At 39.4% G+C, this 16617-nt stretch overlaps 1 protein-coding gene across 1 annotated transcript; it reads left to right on the forward strand.

The window, feature by feature from the left end:
• Positions 1 to 4540: 4540 nt before the first annotated feature.
• Positions 4541 to 15981, forward strand: b3gnt2l (UDP-GlcNAc:betaGal beta-1,3-N-acetylglucosaminyltransferase 2, like). Its single transcript, XM_076281466.1, has 2 exons — positions 4541 to 4808; positions 14243 to 15981. The coding sequence occupies exon 2, from the start codon at positions 14457 to 14459 to the stop codon at positions 15720 to 15722; it is 1266 nt and encodes a 421-aa protein (XP_076137581.1). The 5' UTR covers positions 4541 to 4808; positions 14243 to 14456; the 3' UTR covers positions 15723 to 15981.
• Positions 15982 to 16617: the final 636 nt, after the last annotated feature.

A 16617-nucleotide genomic window follows, 5' to 3' on the forward strand; every position in this document is an offset into this window, starting at 1 on the left:
TTTCTTTGGCTGTGTGTTTTTTCTGATCTTAAGTGTTTGAGTGTCAAATTGGTCCTGATGCGAAACTTCTTACTTTAATATTGTGTTTCTTACTTTCTTCTGGTTTTTTTTTTCTTTAAGGAAGTGAATTTTGGTAATGAGGCCTTGTGCTGTGGGCATCCCACATAATTCAACAGCTAATTTGGAGATGTGTGCAGAAGCTTTTTTTATTTGTTTTAACTAGACATGGCAATTTTATAGTTATAGATAGCATACACTTTTATCCAAAGCGAGCAACAACATGTCCCGTATACAAATTCACAGATGGGGTGATAAATAAATGATAATTCTAAATAATAACAAAATGTTGGCCTTAATATCTGGACTTCTTCCTATACCAATGCATACATTTTTTGTTAATATTATGGTTGTAATATGTAATCAATGCCATTAGATAGAATAACATGAAAGGCTGGAGAACAGGGCTATGCAAATATTAGACACTATTGTAAAAAGAATACAAAATATAATCATATCACCCCATCTGTTTGTGAATTTGTTTATATTATTATTGTTATTATTATTATTCATAATAATAATATTAATCTATGGCCACAGCCTTGGTAAAATATCGCACACACTCATTCATTGTTACATACGACAGGAAGAGCAGCTGTGCCCGGCGTTGTGATTGATTGGCTTTAATTGACTAATTTTAGAAAGGGAGTTTAATCAGATATTTCTCCATATTGAAGGCTTTTTGATTGATAATTATTAACATAATTATTAAATTGTGGGCCATTGGAATCATATGCCATTGCATGTTTGTATGTTTTTTCTAAGCCTAGACTTTGTTTAGGTGCAGGGACAAGACACAAACATGCCTAGAGCCGGCCCTGTTCAACCATATTTATTCCTTCTGGAGTCTTTTTTAACAATGAACTTAGATTAATGTAGGAATTGAAAAGTGATTGTGTGGCCTATGAGGGAACACCCAGTGATACCCTTGGTGCCATCAAATGGTAGCCTATAGCGATGCGGTCAGGATACACACCTGTATGCCGTGGTCCACCTTGCTGGTGTCCATGTTGTGGTTGCTATATCACATAATTTATCCCCCTTTTTTTACCACTACACCCCTGTGTTTAACTATGGAGTTACCCTAACATTATTTGCAACAGGGTACTATTTCATTAATTGAACATCACAGCAGCAATATTTGCCTTTTTTTGTGATTTGTAGCATAATAAACAAATAAATAAAGGTTCAAAGCCTTCAATGCCATTTATAACATGTATACTTTTGGATGTGTTTGTGTCTGACAGGGGTCACGTGTGTCTGACAGAAGCAGGGGGCAAGAAAGAGAGATGTGTAGATTACAAATAATAACATCAAGGCTTATAAATCTGAATAGCATTAATCAGGACCTGCTATCTGGCAAGGGCTCAAACTATTTTCTTTTCCTGACATCTTTTGATGGCTCTTCTCTCCCTCCAACTTGCATACAAACTGCATGTTTCTTTCTCCCTTTAGTTTTTGCTGTTGAATTATTAAGCCTGAAAATGTCTTTTGGTGTTATTTGATAGGCTATTTTATGTCATGTATGTTCACAAAAGAAGTAATCCTTTGTAATCATTACATTTATATAGCCTAGTTTCAGACCCGGATGCAGGGGACAAGTGAGACACAGGAGGGTTAAAGTCATCCATTAGGTCACCTATTGACTCAGGCCTAAAAAAGTGCTTATGCAAAAAGTGTGCTTGTGTGGTCATTAAAAGTATATACACTATGCTACCAACAAATGGCTTCTGTGTGGGGCCATAGACTATGATCAGATATAGGGCCAAGTCCTTAATGGTAGCTGAGACATTGGTAAAACTTTCTCCAGACAACACTGAATAGTAGGCTGTAGGGTTATTATTTGAAATGGTTTCATTTGATACTTGAAATAATCTGTACAGTTAAGAACAAAATGATTCATACCCCTGGCAAATATTGATTTAATGTTGATTTTCTCTTGACCAATATGTTTGTTCTGACTGAAAAATGACACTGCAACATGCCAAAAGGTTGTAAGACAATATGGTAGAAACATGGAATCAAAAATAAATAAATAAGCGTTTTAATCTTTTTTAATATTTTTATGAAAAATGGTGTGTCCACAATTATTCATACCCTTTTAAAATAATCACTGAAAACATCTTTATTTTCAATCAAAGCTCTCAAAATGGTTCTTATAATACGTACCTAGCCGCTCCATGTCTCCACAATGATTGTAGACCGCACCTTTTTAGCTGCAATCCGGGTTTTGAGGCAGGAACAATTATTTGCCATCACTCTGGCCTTGTACTCACTTTTTTGACGGATTGAGGTCTGGTCTCTGGCTGGGCCACTCTAAAATATGACATTGTTCTCTGTTAACCATTTATTGACTTGTTTGGCTGTATGTTTTGGATCATTGTATGGTTTAATGGTCCAATGATGCCTATTGGAGCAGGTCACCAGGTCCCCCTGGTTGAAAAACATCCCAAAAGAATACTTTTCTAACCCCCACAATTAAAATGGACATGGTGTCATTGGAATTTAATGCATCTTTTTTTATGCCAATCTCAGGCCATCGCTGGAATCAGCGAAAGCTAATTTCTTTGTCCAGGTGTGCCCTTATAAAGGTTTAGCTGAGTTGTGCATGTTTGGAGAAGAGTGATCCATGATCAGCATCCAAGATGACAAGTGATCCATTTTGAGATTTGAACATTTCAACCACCAAAACACCATCCACAATGTGGAGAATAGCTTTAGAAATGTATTCGTTTTGGGTGTTTTTCAGACAATGGGACCTGGTGAACTTCTCAAAGTAAACAACACTAAAACAAGGGGAAAATTGAGAATTTTGGAGGAGAAGAGGCTGTCTGCCGAGAGACCTGCCCCAATAGGTGGCATTGGACCATTAAAACACACAATGATCCAAAACATACATAACAGGGCAAGAAATGGTTAAGCGAGAACAATACCAATATTTTAGAGTGGCCCAGCCATAGTCCAGACCTCAATCCGTCAAAAAAGTGAGCACAAGGCCGGATGGCAAATAGGCATAATCGCTCTTGAATTAAAAAACCCAGATTGCTGGTAAGGTGCCGCCTAGAATCATTGTGGAGACAGAGGCTTGGTATGTATTATAAGAACCATTTTGAGAGCTGTGAATGCAAATAAAGATGTTTCCATTGATTATTAAAATGGTATGAATCATTTTGGACATGCCATTTTTCATAAAAATTTTAAAAAAGATGAAAATGCTTCTTTTTTGATTCCATGTTTCTACCCAGGAGCGCAGCTATAGATTTTTGAGGGGTATGCAACAACAATATTGGCGCCCCCCGCCCCCCCCCCCCAAAAAAAAATAAAAACACAAACAACTAAAGCAAAACAAAAGGCCAATAATTTACACTATTACTGTGCATTAGTGTCTATTGAATATGTTTTTAAAGAAATGCTGCCAATTTGATGTTTAACTTGATGTTATACTTGATAAGTATTGATAAATGGTGCTATATAAATTGTCACTTAAGAGAGTCTAAACGGTTCTCATAATGTCCTTTTGCCAGCTATTGCTCACAATGGATAAGGCTGATAGGCACTCTAGCCTTGTTTGTTTGCACCACATTGACAACACAATATTAAGTTATTACAAGGAGCCTTGATTGTTAGGATATGGAAACATGTAATGAGTTGCTGCTAGCATGACATTTCTGTTTGCAGTTGGCAATTAAAAGTGCAGTATGAGCATGGTAGCCACCTAGCTATCTGAATGGAATAGGCTATGTTTCAATCGGTATTGCTTAACAAACGCTAGTTAGTCTGTTAACATTCATATTTGCAAGCCTCCAAGTACAGACGTCATCACTTTAAATCCTACCTGTTGCCTTTCACCGTCCACTTATTTACCTGCTGTTGCATCCCTTGACATGCCATCTCCTTTTCACTCTTTCTTTTTCTATTTTTAGTCGTCAACAACAATTTTTTTGCTGTATCCATCTTTTTCCATAGACGGCAACTCACTCGTAGGCCTATCTGCTCGCCCAGCGCTCACCGCGCCCCACTCCCTCTTCTATGTCAAAATTCTATGATGGAATCTTATGAGATAGGACGCCTACCTACCTACCTACCTAGAGGACTAGCCTGTTAGTCCTCTAAAATGTTATAGAACATTGATAAAATGTTGAAATGATTTAGAAACGGACAGCAGTAGCTACATATAGAAAATACCAAATATCTTATTTATTTTTTTTTACCATCGCTTTGGCGCCCCTATGCGGCGCATATAGCGCATACCCACTTTTTGCGCCACTGTTTCTACCACATTGTCTTACAACCTTTTGACATGTGGTAGTGTCATTTTCAGTCAGAACAAACATATCGATAAAGAGAACAGGGGTATGAATGAATAATTTTGTTCTTATATATGACATTCTAGTAGGCCTATTCGAGTCTAGCCCCCTCCACATATTGCTCAACTTTACCTGGCAATAAATGTGGAGGGCGCTAGACTCGAATGTCATCGTTATCTGAGGTGTCAATTTTCAGGAAGAATATTTTTTTTTCAGAACCTGTTTGGTGAGGAGGGTCTCGGGATGAGGGCGTTGTCGATCTCTGTTAACAATAAATAGACTTATATCGACTGCACGTTTATTGCCCTTGTAGATACTGCCTGATCAGACGCTTTAAATAAAGGAAACACCGGTGTCAGGTGAGATGACATAGCCTAATGGAAGAGTGAGGACATGAACATCGTTTGGTTATTTTACAAGGAAATTCATCAGAGACGGAAACAGGTAGGCTAAACAGTTTGATTGGCTTTTATTAAACGACTTCATAATCATTCTTATTGGCTTAGTTTTGCCTATTCGTTTTAGTAAAATTCATCTGAGAATTACAAAGACAACAGACAACAAACAGCAAAATTATAGCCTACAGTTGGCTTGGCTAGCCTACACCTTTGAAATCTCAGTTAATTAAGGGGAAGTCCGGTATAGGCTAGATGTAGAACATTAGCCTAATGTTGAGATTAATATACCATAGTGAATGGTTTCGCTTCCTGAAACTGAGACTAGGCTAGCCTATTCTTGCTGACATCTTTTTGCTGTTAGCCTATTTTCTCAAGGTGTTCAGGTGTTTACATGTAGCCTAAATCCCCAGGGTCACACGCTACTTCATAGGCTTATACTTTCCCCGAATAATTAATCTTTTGGGACGTGGGGTGGAGTGGGGTGGTAGTGTGGGGGTCCAACACTTGGATGAAACTATCGTTATAAACTTAAATGATTCACTGGTGTGTTGTTAAGAAAAGAAACGCTGTCATTGGTAGGCCTACATCAATGTCATCACAATTAAGCAGAATTCTTTACCTGTCCCTATAGCCCTCAGATAGGCTACAGCTACAGCACGATGTGAATGGGGAGAGCCGGGGCCGTTGAAACACTTATTAATTAAATTGTCAAAGCGAGCTAGCTCTTTTTTAGAGCTATAACAGTAAGTTCTCCCATTTATTTATTTATTTATCTTAATATATATGGCTGTAACGATATGCGATTCGAAAACCGAAATCACGACACTCATATCCACTGTTTCGCGGTATAAAAAGGCAGAACCGCGACACTTTCTGTTTCACTCAGTGCTTTGTAGGTTACGCGGCCGCATAAGCAACACTCATCTCCCGCTTTACTTAGCCTACCGGTAGCCTACGTTGTCCAAAAATAAATAAATAATAATTTCATACCTATGATTGCTTTCATTGTAGACTATGTGTTCAACTTTACCAAATAGTATAGAAGTAAACGCCCTCTCCTTGCCCCGCTCTCTCTCGCGCTCCCTCCCTCTCACTCTCCCTCCCTCTCCTGCTCAATGAACACGCGCAACTCCAACACAATCCAAATAAAACATTCACAATCGTGAAAGCAAGGACGCATAGAAGACGACTAGCTAAATTAGCCTACTATTAAATCCGCTTAGCATCATTAGCATGCTGCACATATTTGTTTAAACCTTTTGCATTCAAGTTGACTGAAAAAGGGCCTGTCACAAGGAGAACAAGTACTATTACCTTGAAACTTAAACACACATGGGGAAACTGAGGGGTATTTCACAAAACCTAGATAAGGGATTAAGCTGGGATTTTTAGGTTATCCTGGATGAATTTAGCCTTGACTTGGTTTCACAAAAGAGATGGCACATAAATTACCATGGGGATTTATTCTCTGCACCTAGCCTGGTCCCGACCAGGTTAACAGCCAAGCCAAGTTAATTCTAATAGTAATTATGTCGTCTTATTGGTTCAGCTAGCTGTCATTCACATCAGACCTCTGTGCTATTTTTTAAGGAGCTTTATTCCATTTATAAACTATTTGCTAAATGTATTTGCTCGCAAAACAAAACAGATAGTCTGCCTACTACCATATGGTTATTATTTTAATTGTGATAGCCTTATAATTATTAACATAGGCCTAGGTACTCATTGTTTGCTTATTTTATTGATAGACGTTTGATGAATAGCCTACTGTAGTTGATTGGAAGTGGAGGGGCAAGTTTTCGAAGGTATTTTCAACTATAATATTAAGGTATCATACTATGTGCATATTTGCAGTGGCAAGCGCTTTCTTAATGACGTGGGTGCATACGTAAATTTGCATTCAGTTGGTCTACCACGCCTACTCCTGCTGTTTTACAGAAATAGCCATGATCCCCCATTCCAAAAAGGACAACTTTACTTCATTGTTAGTCTATATCAAAAGCGGTTGTTCACTTTGTGGGAATGACGCTATTTTCCGCGTCTTTTTTATTCCAACCGTGGGCACTTTGGAGCAGAAACGAGAACGCGCACACATCCTGAATTACTTACACCTGGCTTGACATAGTCGCTCCTACTCATCCTGGATTGGCATTAGTGAAACGATTTGAGCTAGGATGACCAGACAACGCTTTGTCAAACCTCGCTTTATCACTTATCTTGGATGTCTTAATTCTGCCTTTGTGCAATACCCCTCTGAACAGTCCAATCAGTAGACTATGATAAGCTAGCCAACTATGCTACTTTGTTTACAATATTTCCAGGCTTCAACCAGACAGCTGAATTAAAGAGGTAGGCTAGAGTTTTAATAAAAATGGTAGGCCTAGGCTATGGGCTAATCTGCATAAAGTGTGCTGTCATAAATTCAGTAAAATCTTTTTATATCAGGATACTACTATATTATTACTTTTATATCAGGATACTTCTATATTAGTATAGTATAGTAGGCCTATATATACTTTTTTGATCCCGTGAGGGAAATTTGGTCTCTGCATTTAACCCAATTGGTGAATTAGTGAAACACAAACAGCACACAGTGAACACACAGTGAGGTGAAGCACACACTAATCCCAGCACAGTGAGCTGCCTGCTACAACGGCAGCGCTTGGGGAGCAGTGAGGGTGCCTTGCTCAAGGGCACTTCAGCTGCGGCCCACTGGTCGGGGCTCGAACCGGCAACCCTCCGGTTACAAGTCCAGAGTGCTAACCAGTGGGCCACGGCTGCCCCAATACGGCTGTATTATTACCTGTATTATTATATTATAGAAATCCTCTGGTCTTCTAATGTTATTTAATAAAATGTCTAGCCCCCCCGCCCCCCCCCCAAAAAAAAAAAGAAAAATCGAGGTTCGTATCGAACCGTGGGTCAAAAATCGTGATACAAACCGAATCGTGAGGTTGGTGTATCGTTACAACCCTGTTAATATAAGATTATAACACTTGGTAAGATTTCATTTTTTGCAGTGATGTCACTTCAACCACCACTTAATGACAAACACCAGTGTGAGTAGAGATTCTGTACTTGTCTCTGATAGCCCAAGGCTGTCGGAGGGTTTGCTCTGCAGTGAAAGGTTTGAAATGGTTGCTTGGTTTGAAACCAGGTTGTCCTGTTTGCAGGGAAAATGGCCCCTATTTTGCACCCTGGCGCATGACGTAAAACTTGTTTTCCACCCGTTTTCCACTTGTTTTGCACGTCTATTTTTATTTTTACAATGCACCCAGGGGTGTGGTAATTAACAACCTAGGGAGTGGCCTAGCGCATTGTCTAAAAATCGTTATCAAAACATTACAAATTACACAATTACAATGGGAAACATAATTAGAATAAAGACATTACGAAATACAACTCACTATGAGTGGGCTAGTTATTCACCATCATTTGCAAATTGGTAATGACGGTTAAAAGTGATTAGGGAAGAGGCGAGAGACACATATGGAGCACAGCTGAAGAAGCATTGTCATGAGATATAAACAACTCCTCTGCAGGATAAACGTTGTTTTATTCAGTCATTTGAACAACATTACGCTAAGTGTTGCTTTTTCCAGCCTATATTTTCGATGGTAACCCATTGTCAGTCAATAGTGAAAATCATTTACTTATATACTATATATACTATAATATACTTATATATTTACTTATGTATAACTGTTTTGTCTTTGACTGACACCACAGTGAAGTTAGTTTCACTTAGCCAATGAGTTCAAATAATAGATGAGTGCAAATGCTTGAAGGCTATACTATGCTAGGTTTTAGTAAAGAATAGTGGAATGACTGTTCCATATGGTCTCGCAAGCAGACTCCTTCAAATGTGCTGCTGACGGTCAAAATACCGATGCATTCTTTGACGTCGCTGTTAAAAGGCAATGACAGGTGTCATTCTCATTGGTTTAAATGATGTTACACCCCAAACACACCCATGACTGATTAAGAAACCTAGGAACACCTTGTTGTGCCATCCGCCCGACGTTTGATAACGAAAACACTCCCAATATGGACTGGACATCCAACTAAATTTGAATAAGCTTTTGACTAGTGACCATGCACTTTAGACTGTCATAATAGGATGTAATGCTTGTGTTGTTGGGATGTATGCCCTCTGTGGTGCCGCAGGTGCCTCTAAAACCATGTGCTTACATTTTATCCAAAGTGACTTACAGCAAGATAATAACATTCAAGCTACAATGCAGAGGAGACTAGAGGAGACTACTACTGCATCTGTCATTACTGTTACTATACAATACAGTACTATAGAGTCTTACTATGAGGACAAGAGTGTCGGCATTAGAAGTACTAGTCAAAGTGTGACAGCGAGAGTAAGCGGCATAAGAAAGAGGCAGAGGAGGGAAGAGAGGGAAGTGCATGGTGTGCATACTAGGCGTGTGATGTTGTTAGAAGCGTAAGAGAGGAGTTATCCTTGGCAGCCAAATTTGCTTGTTTTTAGGACAAATTTGCTTAAGGGGAAATTCCACCATTTGGGGAATTACATTCATTTTCCACCTCCCCTTGAGTTAAACAATTGATTTTTACCTTTCTCCAGTTCATCCAGCCGTTCTCTGAGTCTGGCTATACCACTTTTAGCTCCAGTCTAGCATAAATCATTGAATCGGATTAGACCATTAGCACTCGCCTGCTAGCATCACGTTTAAAAGTGACTAAGATTTCTGGTAATTTTCCTATTTAAAACTTGTCTCCTCTCAAGTTAGAAAGTGTAATAAGACCAACGGAAAATGAAACGTGGCGATTTTCTAGGCTGATTTGACATGGAACTATACTCTCATTCCACCGTAATAATCAAGGAACACCATGGGTGCAGCAGCAGACAAATTGGTTAGTGACTAGATCATTACGCCTGAAGCAAAACCGTACACTAATCCTCAGTGTTTGACTCGTTTGACACGTTTTCAATTTCCTAAAACACATTTTCCAAAACACCACACACAAAAATAAGAGGAAGTAACTTTCATTTTTCAAACACAACCTATCAAAATGCCACATTTATTCGCCACTTATTTACACTCAGTCCTAAATGTACAAACACTCTGAACACTATCCGATCATTGCCTTATAGGCATATGAATAGATACTCTATATATAGGTATAGACTCTTTCAATGTTTCTAGAGGATTTATGGTTCAAATGTTCAGAACCAATGCAGATACTTTGAAATGAAAATAAATTGGACATTACCGTAATGTTCTACAAAAAGTCACAAAACACGACCACTGCTCAGTCCTACACATTCTCTCCGCAAAAATAAATCAGGCTTGTCAATTTGTCTCCATCTACTCTTGCAACTGATGTGCATGTAAATGAGTGTGTGCATGTTTGAGTTTGCTTTTGTGTACAGTGTGTGTGTGTGTGTGTGTGTGTGTGTGTGTGTGTGTGTGTGTGTGTGTGTGTGTGTGTTTGCTTGAAAGTGTGTTTGTGTGTTATAGGGAGGTAATGATGTGTGTGTGTGTGTGTGTGCATTCGTGTCGGTGTGTGTATGCGTGCCTGTGTGTGTGTGTGTGTTAATGTGTGTGCATTCGTGTCGGTGTGTGTTTAACTGTGTGTTTGTGCGTGTGTTTATGTGTGTGTGTGTGTGTGTGTGTGTGCTTGCCTGTGTATATGTGTTGTTTGTGTGTGTGTGTGTGTAGGTGTGTGCATGCATGTTGTTTTATAATTACTATTTCAGTTGTTTCAAATTCACTACTTAAGTATGTGTTTTATGTAGTTTGTAGAGGACTGGTTCAGACACGTCACGTAACGTGAAAATGTCACATCCATAACGGTAGTGTTCCCTACATAATGCATTACATTACTTTTGGTGATGTGATGATATCAAATAATGAATGCAGCCTCTGACTGTGTTGACTTAGTAATTAGTATTGTTGTGAGCAGAATATTGAGATTCAGAAAGATGATCCAGTGCAAGATGAGTAATGTGGAGGTTGCTCACACACACACCAACCTCAAGTTTATTGAGAACTTTAAAGGAGAAATCCTGACGATTTTTACATGGATCTTGATCGCTAGACGTCGCCAAGTGCTGTCAATAGGAAAAAAACGACCAAAATCGGATCTACCAAACTGGACTGCAGCTAATGGCCAGTACTCCCAGTCAGCTACAATGCTAGGTCTGGGGGCATCATCTAAACATGCTTTTTTGCCTCTTAGATAAAAGCTGTTGCTCTCAAACACTGTCCTTAATCAACAGAGTCAGTGTACTGATGAAGGAATAGATTAGATAGATAATGGAAGGTTTGCAAAGTGATATCATGCTCCTTTTAAAGAGCATTTTAGTATTTTTTTGATACAGTATAAGTGTAAGTATAAGTATATACTCTTTTGATCCCGTGAGGGAAATTTGGTCTCTGCATTTATCCCAATCTGTGAATTAGTGAAACACACTCAGCACACAGTGAACACACAGTGAGGTGAAGCACACTAATCCCGACGCAGTGAGCTGCCTGCATAAACAGCGGCGCTCGGGGAGCAGTGAGGGGTTAGGTGCCTTGCTCAAGGGCACTTCAGCCATTCCTACTGGTTGGGGTTCCAACCGGCAACCCTCTGGTTACAAGTCCGAACTGCTAACCAGTAGGCCACGACTAGCCTAGAAATCTAGACGCGCCCCTAGCGCGTCTAGATTTACATTTGCTGCCAGGGCTACATTTTAGCCTACAGATTACATTTGCTGCCAGGGCTAGTCTAGCAACTCTCCGTTGGCTTGTGAGCTCCAGAAATTGAAACTCAATCAGGCCAATGAAATCGTGTATAGAGTCGTTAGGTGGGCTTAACATAATGATTGATGGCAGAGTTGCAACGGTTTGGCTTGAATTCCCTGCTACTTGAAAACAAATAAGATGGATGTTGCTGTTGGCGAACAGTCTGACACGAGTTAAGCTTTTATTAAATTGGCAAACGTTTGAACTAGCCAACTAGCTCCACTGGTGGGAAACGCATGGGACTCATTGCGATGCCGCTGTCCTATTGCGTGCAGAGGTAATTTGAAAGACAACTGATTATCCCGCCCCTCGGACTGAGCACTGCGAACGGTGAGTGCCCAGACCCTATATTTTAATGTGGGTCTGGCTCGTCAGGCTAGGCCACGGCTGCACCAATGATACATGGTGTGGCTATGTATTTTGTAGATTTTTTTTTGATACGCTTAAAATTAGGGTGTTTGATATTTTATTTTAAAATACATTTTGATGTATTTCTGCCCATCTCTGCCAACAGCTAGAGTAGCCAGGCAGCTACAGCGCTACACTCTGGGAGCATATTTAAAACCATGCCCCCATAGCATAGCACTGTATAAGCTACCTGGCAGACAGTCAGTATAATTACCCAACCCAGTTTTATACCCAGGTTCAAGGTAGGAGCAAAGTTCTAGTCAGAGCCAGTAAGTGCTCTGTCCATCCACTACACAACACTTTTCTCTCTCCCTCTCCCAAACAAAAATGATGTAGGCATTTCAATAAAACAGCCTTTCAAGGTTGACTAATGACCAATAACACAAAAACATTCAAATGGACAGCATTTACACTATCTTGTAAGGCTATACTTACATTGTAATGTTATCCAATCTGCATGTGGTACCACGTGATATAATTTGGGATGGGGATTCAGTTCACAGTGTTTTCACAACATAAAGGAGAGCAGCTAATTCAGCAGTATTCTAGCAAGTTTACACAAGCCTTGTAGTTAATTCACACCTAAAGGAAAAAAGAGAATGCTGAATTAATTTTCCAAGACAAGACAAGATTTTCCAGGACAGCACCCTACACCATTTCTATCTCTCTGTCATTTCCCACATATTTTCATGACTGGAAAGATCACAGGTCACCAGTCAAGTCACCGTTTTTTCAGTTTTTTCCAGTTAACCGCGAGTTTCTGTTTGTCTAGAAACCTGTTTGACAGAATATCACACACATCAAAGTTGCTGGTGGTTACTTGGATGTTGCAACATGCAGTCGGTAGAGTCTGTGTCTGTTTCTGAAAATCCCCTTCATACAGTTTATGGCTTTACTGCCATATAATTCTTTGATTATCCAGCTAACTGTGCTTTATATTGAAATGGAACATTCTGTATATGTCGGGGCAATTAAAATGGCAACAAATATTTAAAAGGGGACTGAACAATTCTGGTCACTCCAACCGACCGTGAGCCTTTTGAGGAATCTTCATAACTGATGCTGCTTATATTCTGCTCCAACTATATGGAACTAGCCATTGCCACAGGTGCACAGCAAAGTCCTTTAGTGTGACAACATTCCTATATCATTTTACAGGATTATATGATTGATAAAAAGAAATGCAGACTGCATATAAAAATACTATTTAATAATGATAATAATAACAGTAGTATAGCCTAACATGTTAATGTATTAACATTCAATACATAGCCTAATGTGTTAATGTATTAACCTTCAATATATAATCTGAAATCTGAATAGAAAAGCATCAGGTGTTTAAGACATTTTCTTACAGCAGAAGATGATCAGGAATCTGTCAGCAGGGGGAGGCAGAGATGCACCCATAGCACATAATCAAGAAAACCATGTCTATACTATATACCATACATGCTAACCAACACATTAGCAGACTTAAAGATCCTTGAAGTGATAAATACATAAGTCAGATAGTGTTTCTCTGTATCTCAGAGGTAGTAGTAGAAGAGGAGGTCATTGTGATCTGTCACTTTTGTGAATAATGATTTCACTGCTTCTATGAGCAACTGGCCCAAGAGTCAGAGGCGTTGTCTGAGTAGCTTTCAGAGGATCAAGAGCTGACATCCTGGCACAATTCTTGAAACAGTGAAAAAATACTATAGTGAATAAAGAAACAGGAAATTACTAATGTAACTATGTGTCACATACTGTGTGGGTTGTACTGGGTTGTATCGTAGGTGAACCTCTAAACAGCTATTAGGTGTTGTTGGCTGGTCTGGGTCAAGCCATTACTGGTACAGGTAATGGCCCATTAGTCTTGAATGTCTTTTAATATGTTAGGATAGTGAGCATTTCACAAAGCAGACCTTTCCCAACATAATACACATGGGTCTCCCATATATTTGTGTAGACCCTCCCAACCAATAAGAATGGAATGAAAATGTTCTTCTGTTTTGAAAACAGTGTTTGCTCCTTGTAAACAGACTTTGGACTTATTCCACACACTTCCACAGGGATTATAATCTTGACAGAAGTAGTGCAATTTCCTTAACATCTAAAGGGTATGAGCCCTCAGCGGGCACTAGGGAGTGACACGGGTGCTCTTGCTCCAGCCTCACGACTGAGTATGTATTCAGTTTTACATGAAACCAGTGACATCAGAGCATGCACTGGTATTTGTTTAGAACAACATTTTGAGAAGAAAAACAATGTTACTTTGGTGAAGCTAACAGCAACAAACTTTGAGAACTATTGTGTATTTTCTTTTTTTCAGATGGATCTGACAGCCTGCAGAATCAAGAAGGATATCAATGACAAATGACCAGCCACTTTTCCATAACACTGCATATCAAGATTCATTGTGTGTAATACTCTGGACTGGAGAGCTCCTTCATCTTACTTTTACAGCTTTGTGTCTTGAACATATACAGTTTAACACTGCAGTGGACACTGGATCACCCTGACATCTGTATTTGAAAGTCTACAAAATGAAAGGTCGTAGCGGAACATTTGCTGCTACACTAGTGATTTGTTCATGTCTTATATTTATCTACTCAAACTTGAACCAGGTGCCTGTTACTCCCTGTGTCTTACCAAATACTCCTGTGAGGTTTGTCTCTGGTCACCCAAGTGGCGCACCTGTTATAGTAGATGGAAAAATAAACAGAGGCCAACTTCATCATGTGAGGATATCCACAGTCCACCTTTCCCCTGAATTTAGAACTGCTATTCCAAAGAGTAGTGCATTCTGGAACAGAAAGTTTTACTCTGGTCTCAAAAAGTTGGATAAGGCAGGAAATCTCTTACAACCTGAGATCAGCAGCAACGGTACACCAGAGAGTACAGAATACCTGCAAACAAACATAGCAGATTTCAATAAATACCCATCCATCCACCAGGATTTTTTGCGCAGCATGCATTTTCGCAGTCCTGATATTCTCATCAATCAGCCCAACAAGTGCACCTCTAATGGCAAACCTGACAAGGTGACTCTTCTCTTTGCCATTAAGTCTAGTGCACAGAATTTTGCACAACGACAAACTATTAGGCAGACTTGGGGGCAAGAAGGATTTTATGAAGATGGTCTGCTGGTACGAACAGTTTTTATCTTGGGCAACTCTTCCTCGGACGATCCGGATCTCGGAAAGCTCTTGTCCATCGAAGCGCAGGAGTTTGGTGATTTGCTTGTCTGGGACTTTAAGGATACATTTTTCAACCTCACTCTAAAGGAACATGTATTTTACAAATGGTCCATCCTACACTGTCCTCAGGTCTCCTTTATTTTCAAGGGTGATGATGACATTTTTGTCAATACAAAAGCCCTTCTTAAATACCTTAAGTCACTGCAGCCAGGCAATATGTCAAAACTGTATCTTGGCCAAATAATAATGCAAGCCTCCCCCCTGCGTGACCCTAAGATAAAATACTATGTCCCACAGTCCTTCTATGATGGACCCTATCCACCCTATGCTGGTGGTGGTGGCTTTGTCTTCTCGGGGGCTCTGCTAGAGTCCCTCTACAGTATGACCTGGTACATCCCCTTTTTTCCCATCGATGATGTCTACACAGGGATGTGTTTCCAAGCTCTTGGTATAGCTCCAGAGAAACATAATGGGTTCAGGACCTTTGACATCATGGAGAAGGATCGGGAGGATCCATGTGTGCACAAAGATCTGCTTGTGGTTCATCGGAAAAGTCCACAGCAAACTCTACGGTTGTGGCGGAAATTAGAGAGCCCTCTCCTCACTTGCTAAAGCAAATCCCTATCCTAAACATATCAAGGGAACTTTACTAAAATTGTGTAGAATGGGTGATTGGTGTTAATTATGTCTAATGATTTTTCTTTCAGAATTTATGTTTTTTTTATTATTATTAAAAAGGCCACATCCTTTTTTGTGGATATTAAAAAAACTAAATGTAACTAGATGTACCGCATAGCGGTACAAAATATGACCGCCGCTCAGTCCTGTACATCCGTTCCGCGAAAATAAATCACACTTCAATTTGTCTCCATATTTTACTCCATCCCCCACTCTTGAAACTTTTGTGTATGCTTGTTTGGCATGCCTGAGTGTGTGTGTGCGGCTGCACAGAGAGTAGCCTACTGGTGCTGAAAAGGTGAATAGATTGTAGAATAGCCAAAGAAGATGTAGCATTGTTATAAAACCTTTAACATCTCTAAACAATCACAAGTAGGGCAGTTCATCACAGTTCATCCATTGCAACTGGATTGATGAAAGGTCACTTACACCTGTAGGCTACATTGTATTTGGGAAAAGCAAAAGGTATCAGCATAATGTTATTTATTTATTTATTTATGTATTTATTTATAAACAAAAACATCTATGTCAGTTCCATGCCGTTTTCAACAGCTATCAAAAACAAAGGTAATTTTTGGATGGATGTACTTTTTGTGAATGTTTCTTCTTCTACATAAGATTTTAGTCATCTTTAGTTCATGTAATACTTTATTGTCAATGCACAAATTAAGTAACAGTCTGAAACGTTATTGTTAATGCACAAATTAAGTAACAGTAGTCTGAAACGAAATGCTGTTTTACATCTAGTGGTGCAAATAACTGACATGTCCAAATGGGCCTTGATGAAATGCATCTGTTCATACACATTTTAACGGGCCAAAGTTGAAGA

Source organism: Alosa pseudoharengus, unplaced genomic scaffold (genome assembly GCF_046254945.1).
Source record: "Alosa pseudoharengus isolate Yale_2024_CS ecotype anadromous, Long Island Sound unplaced genomic scaffold, YU_APseudo_1.1 YU_APseudo_1.1_scf_13, whole genome shotgun sequence".
Classification (NCBI taxonomy): domain Eukaryota; kingdom Metazoa; phylum Chordata; class Actinopteri; order Clupeiformes; family Clupeidae; genus Alosa; species Alosa pseudoharengus.

Coding starts and splice junctions, on each gene's coding strand:
- b3gnt2l (XM_076281466.1), top strand. CDS start 14,457: ATGAAAGGTCGTAGCGGAACATTTGCTGCTACACTAGTGATTTGTTCA.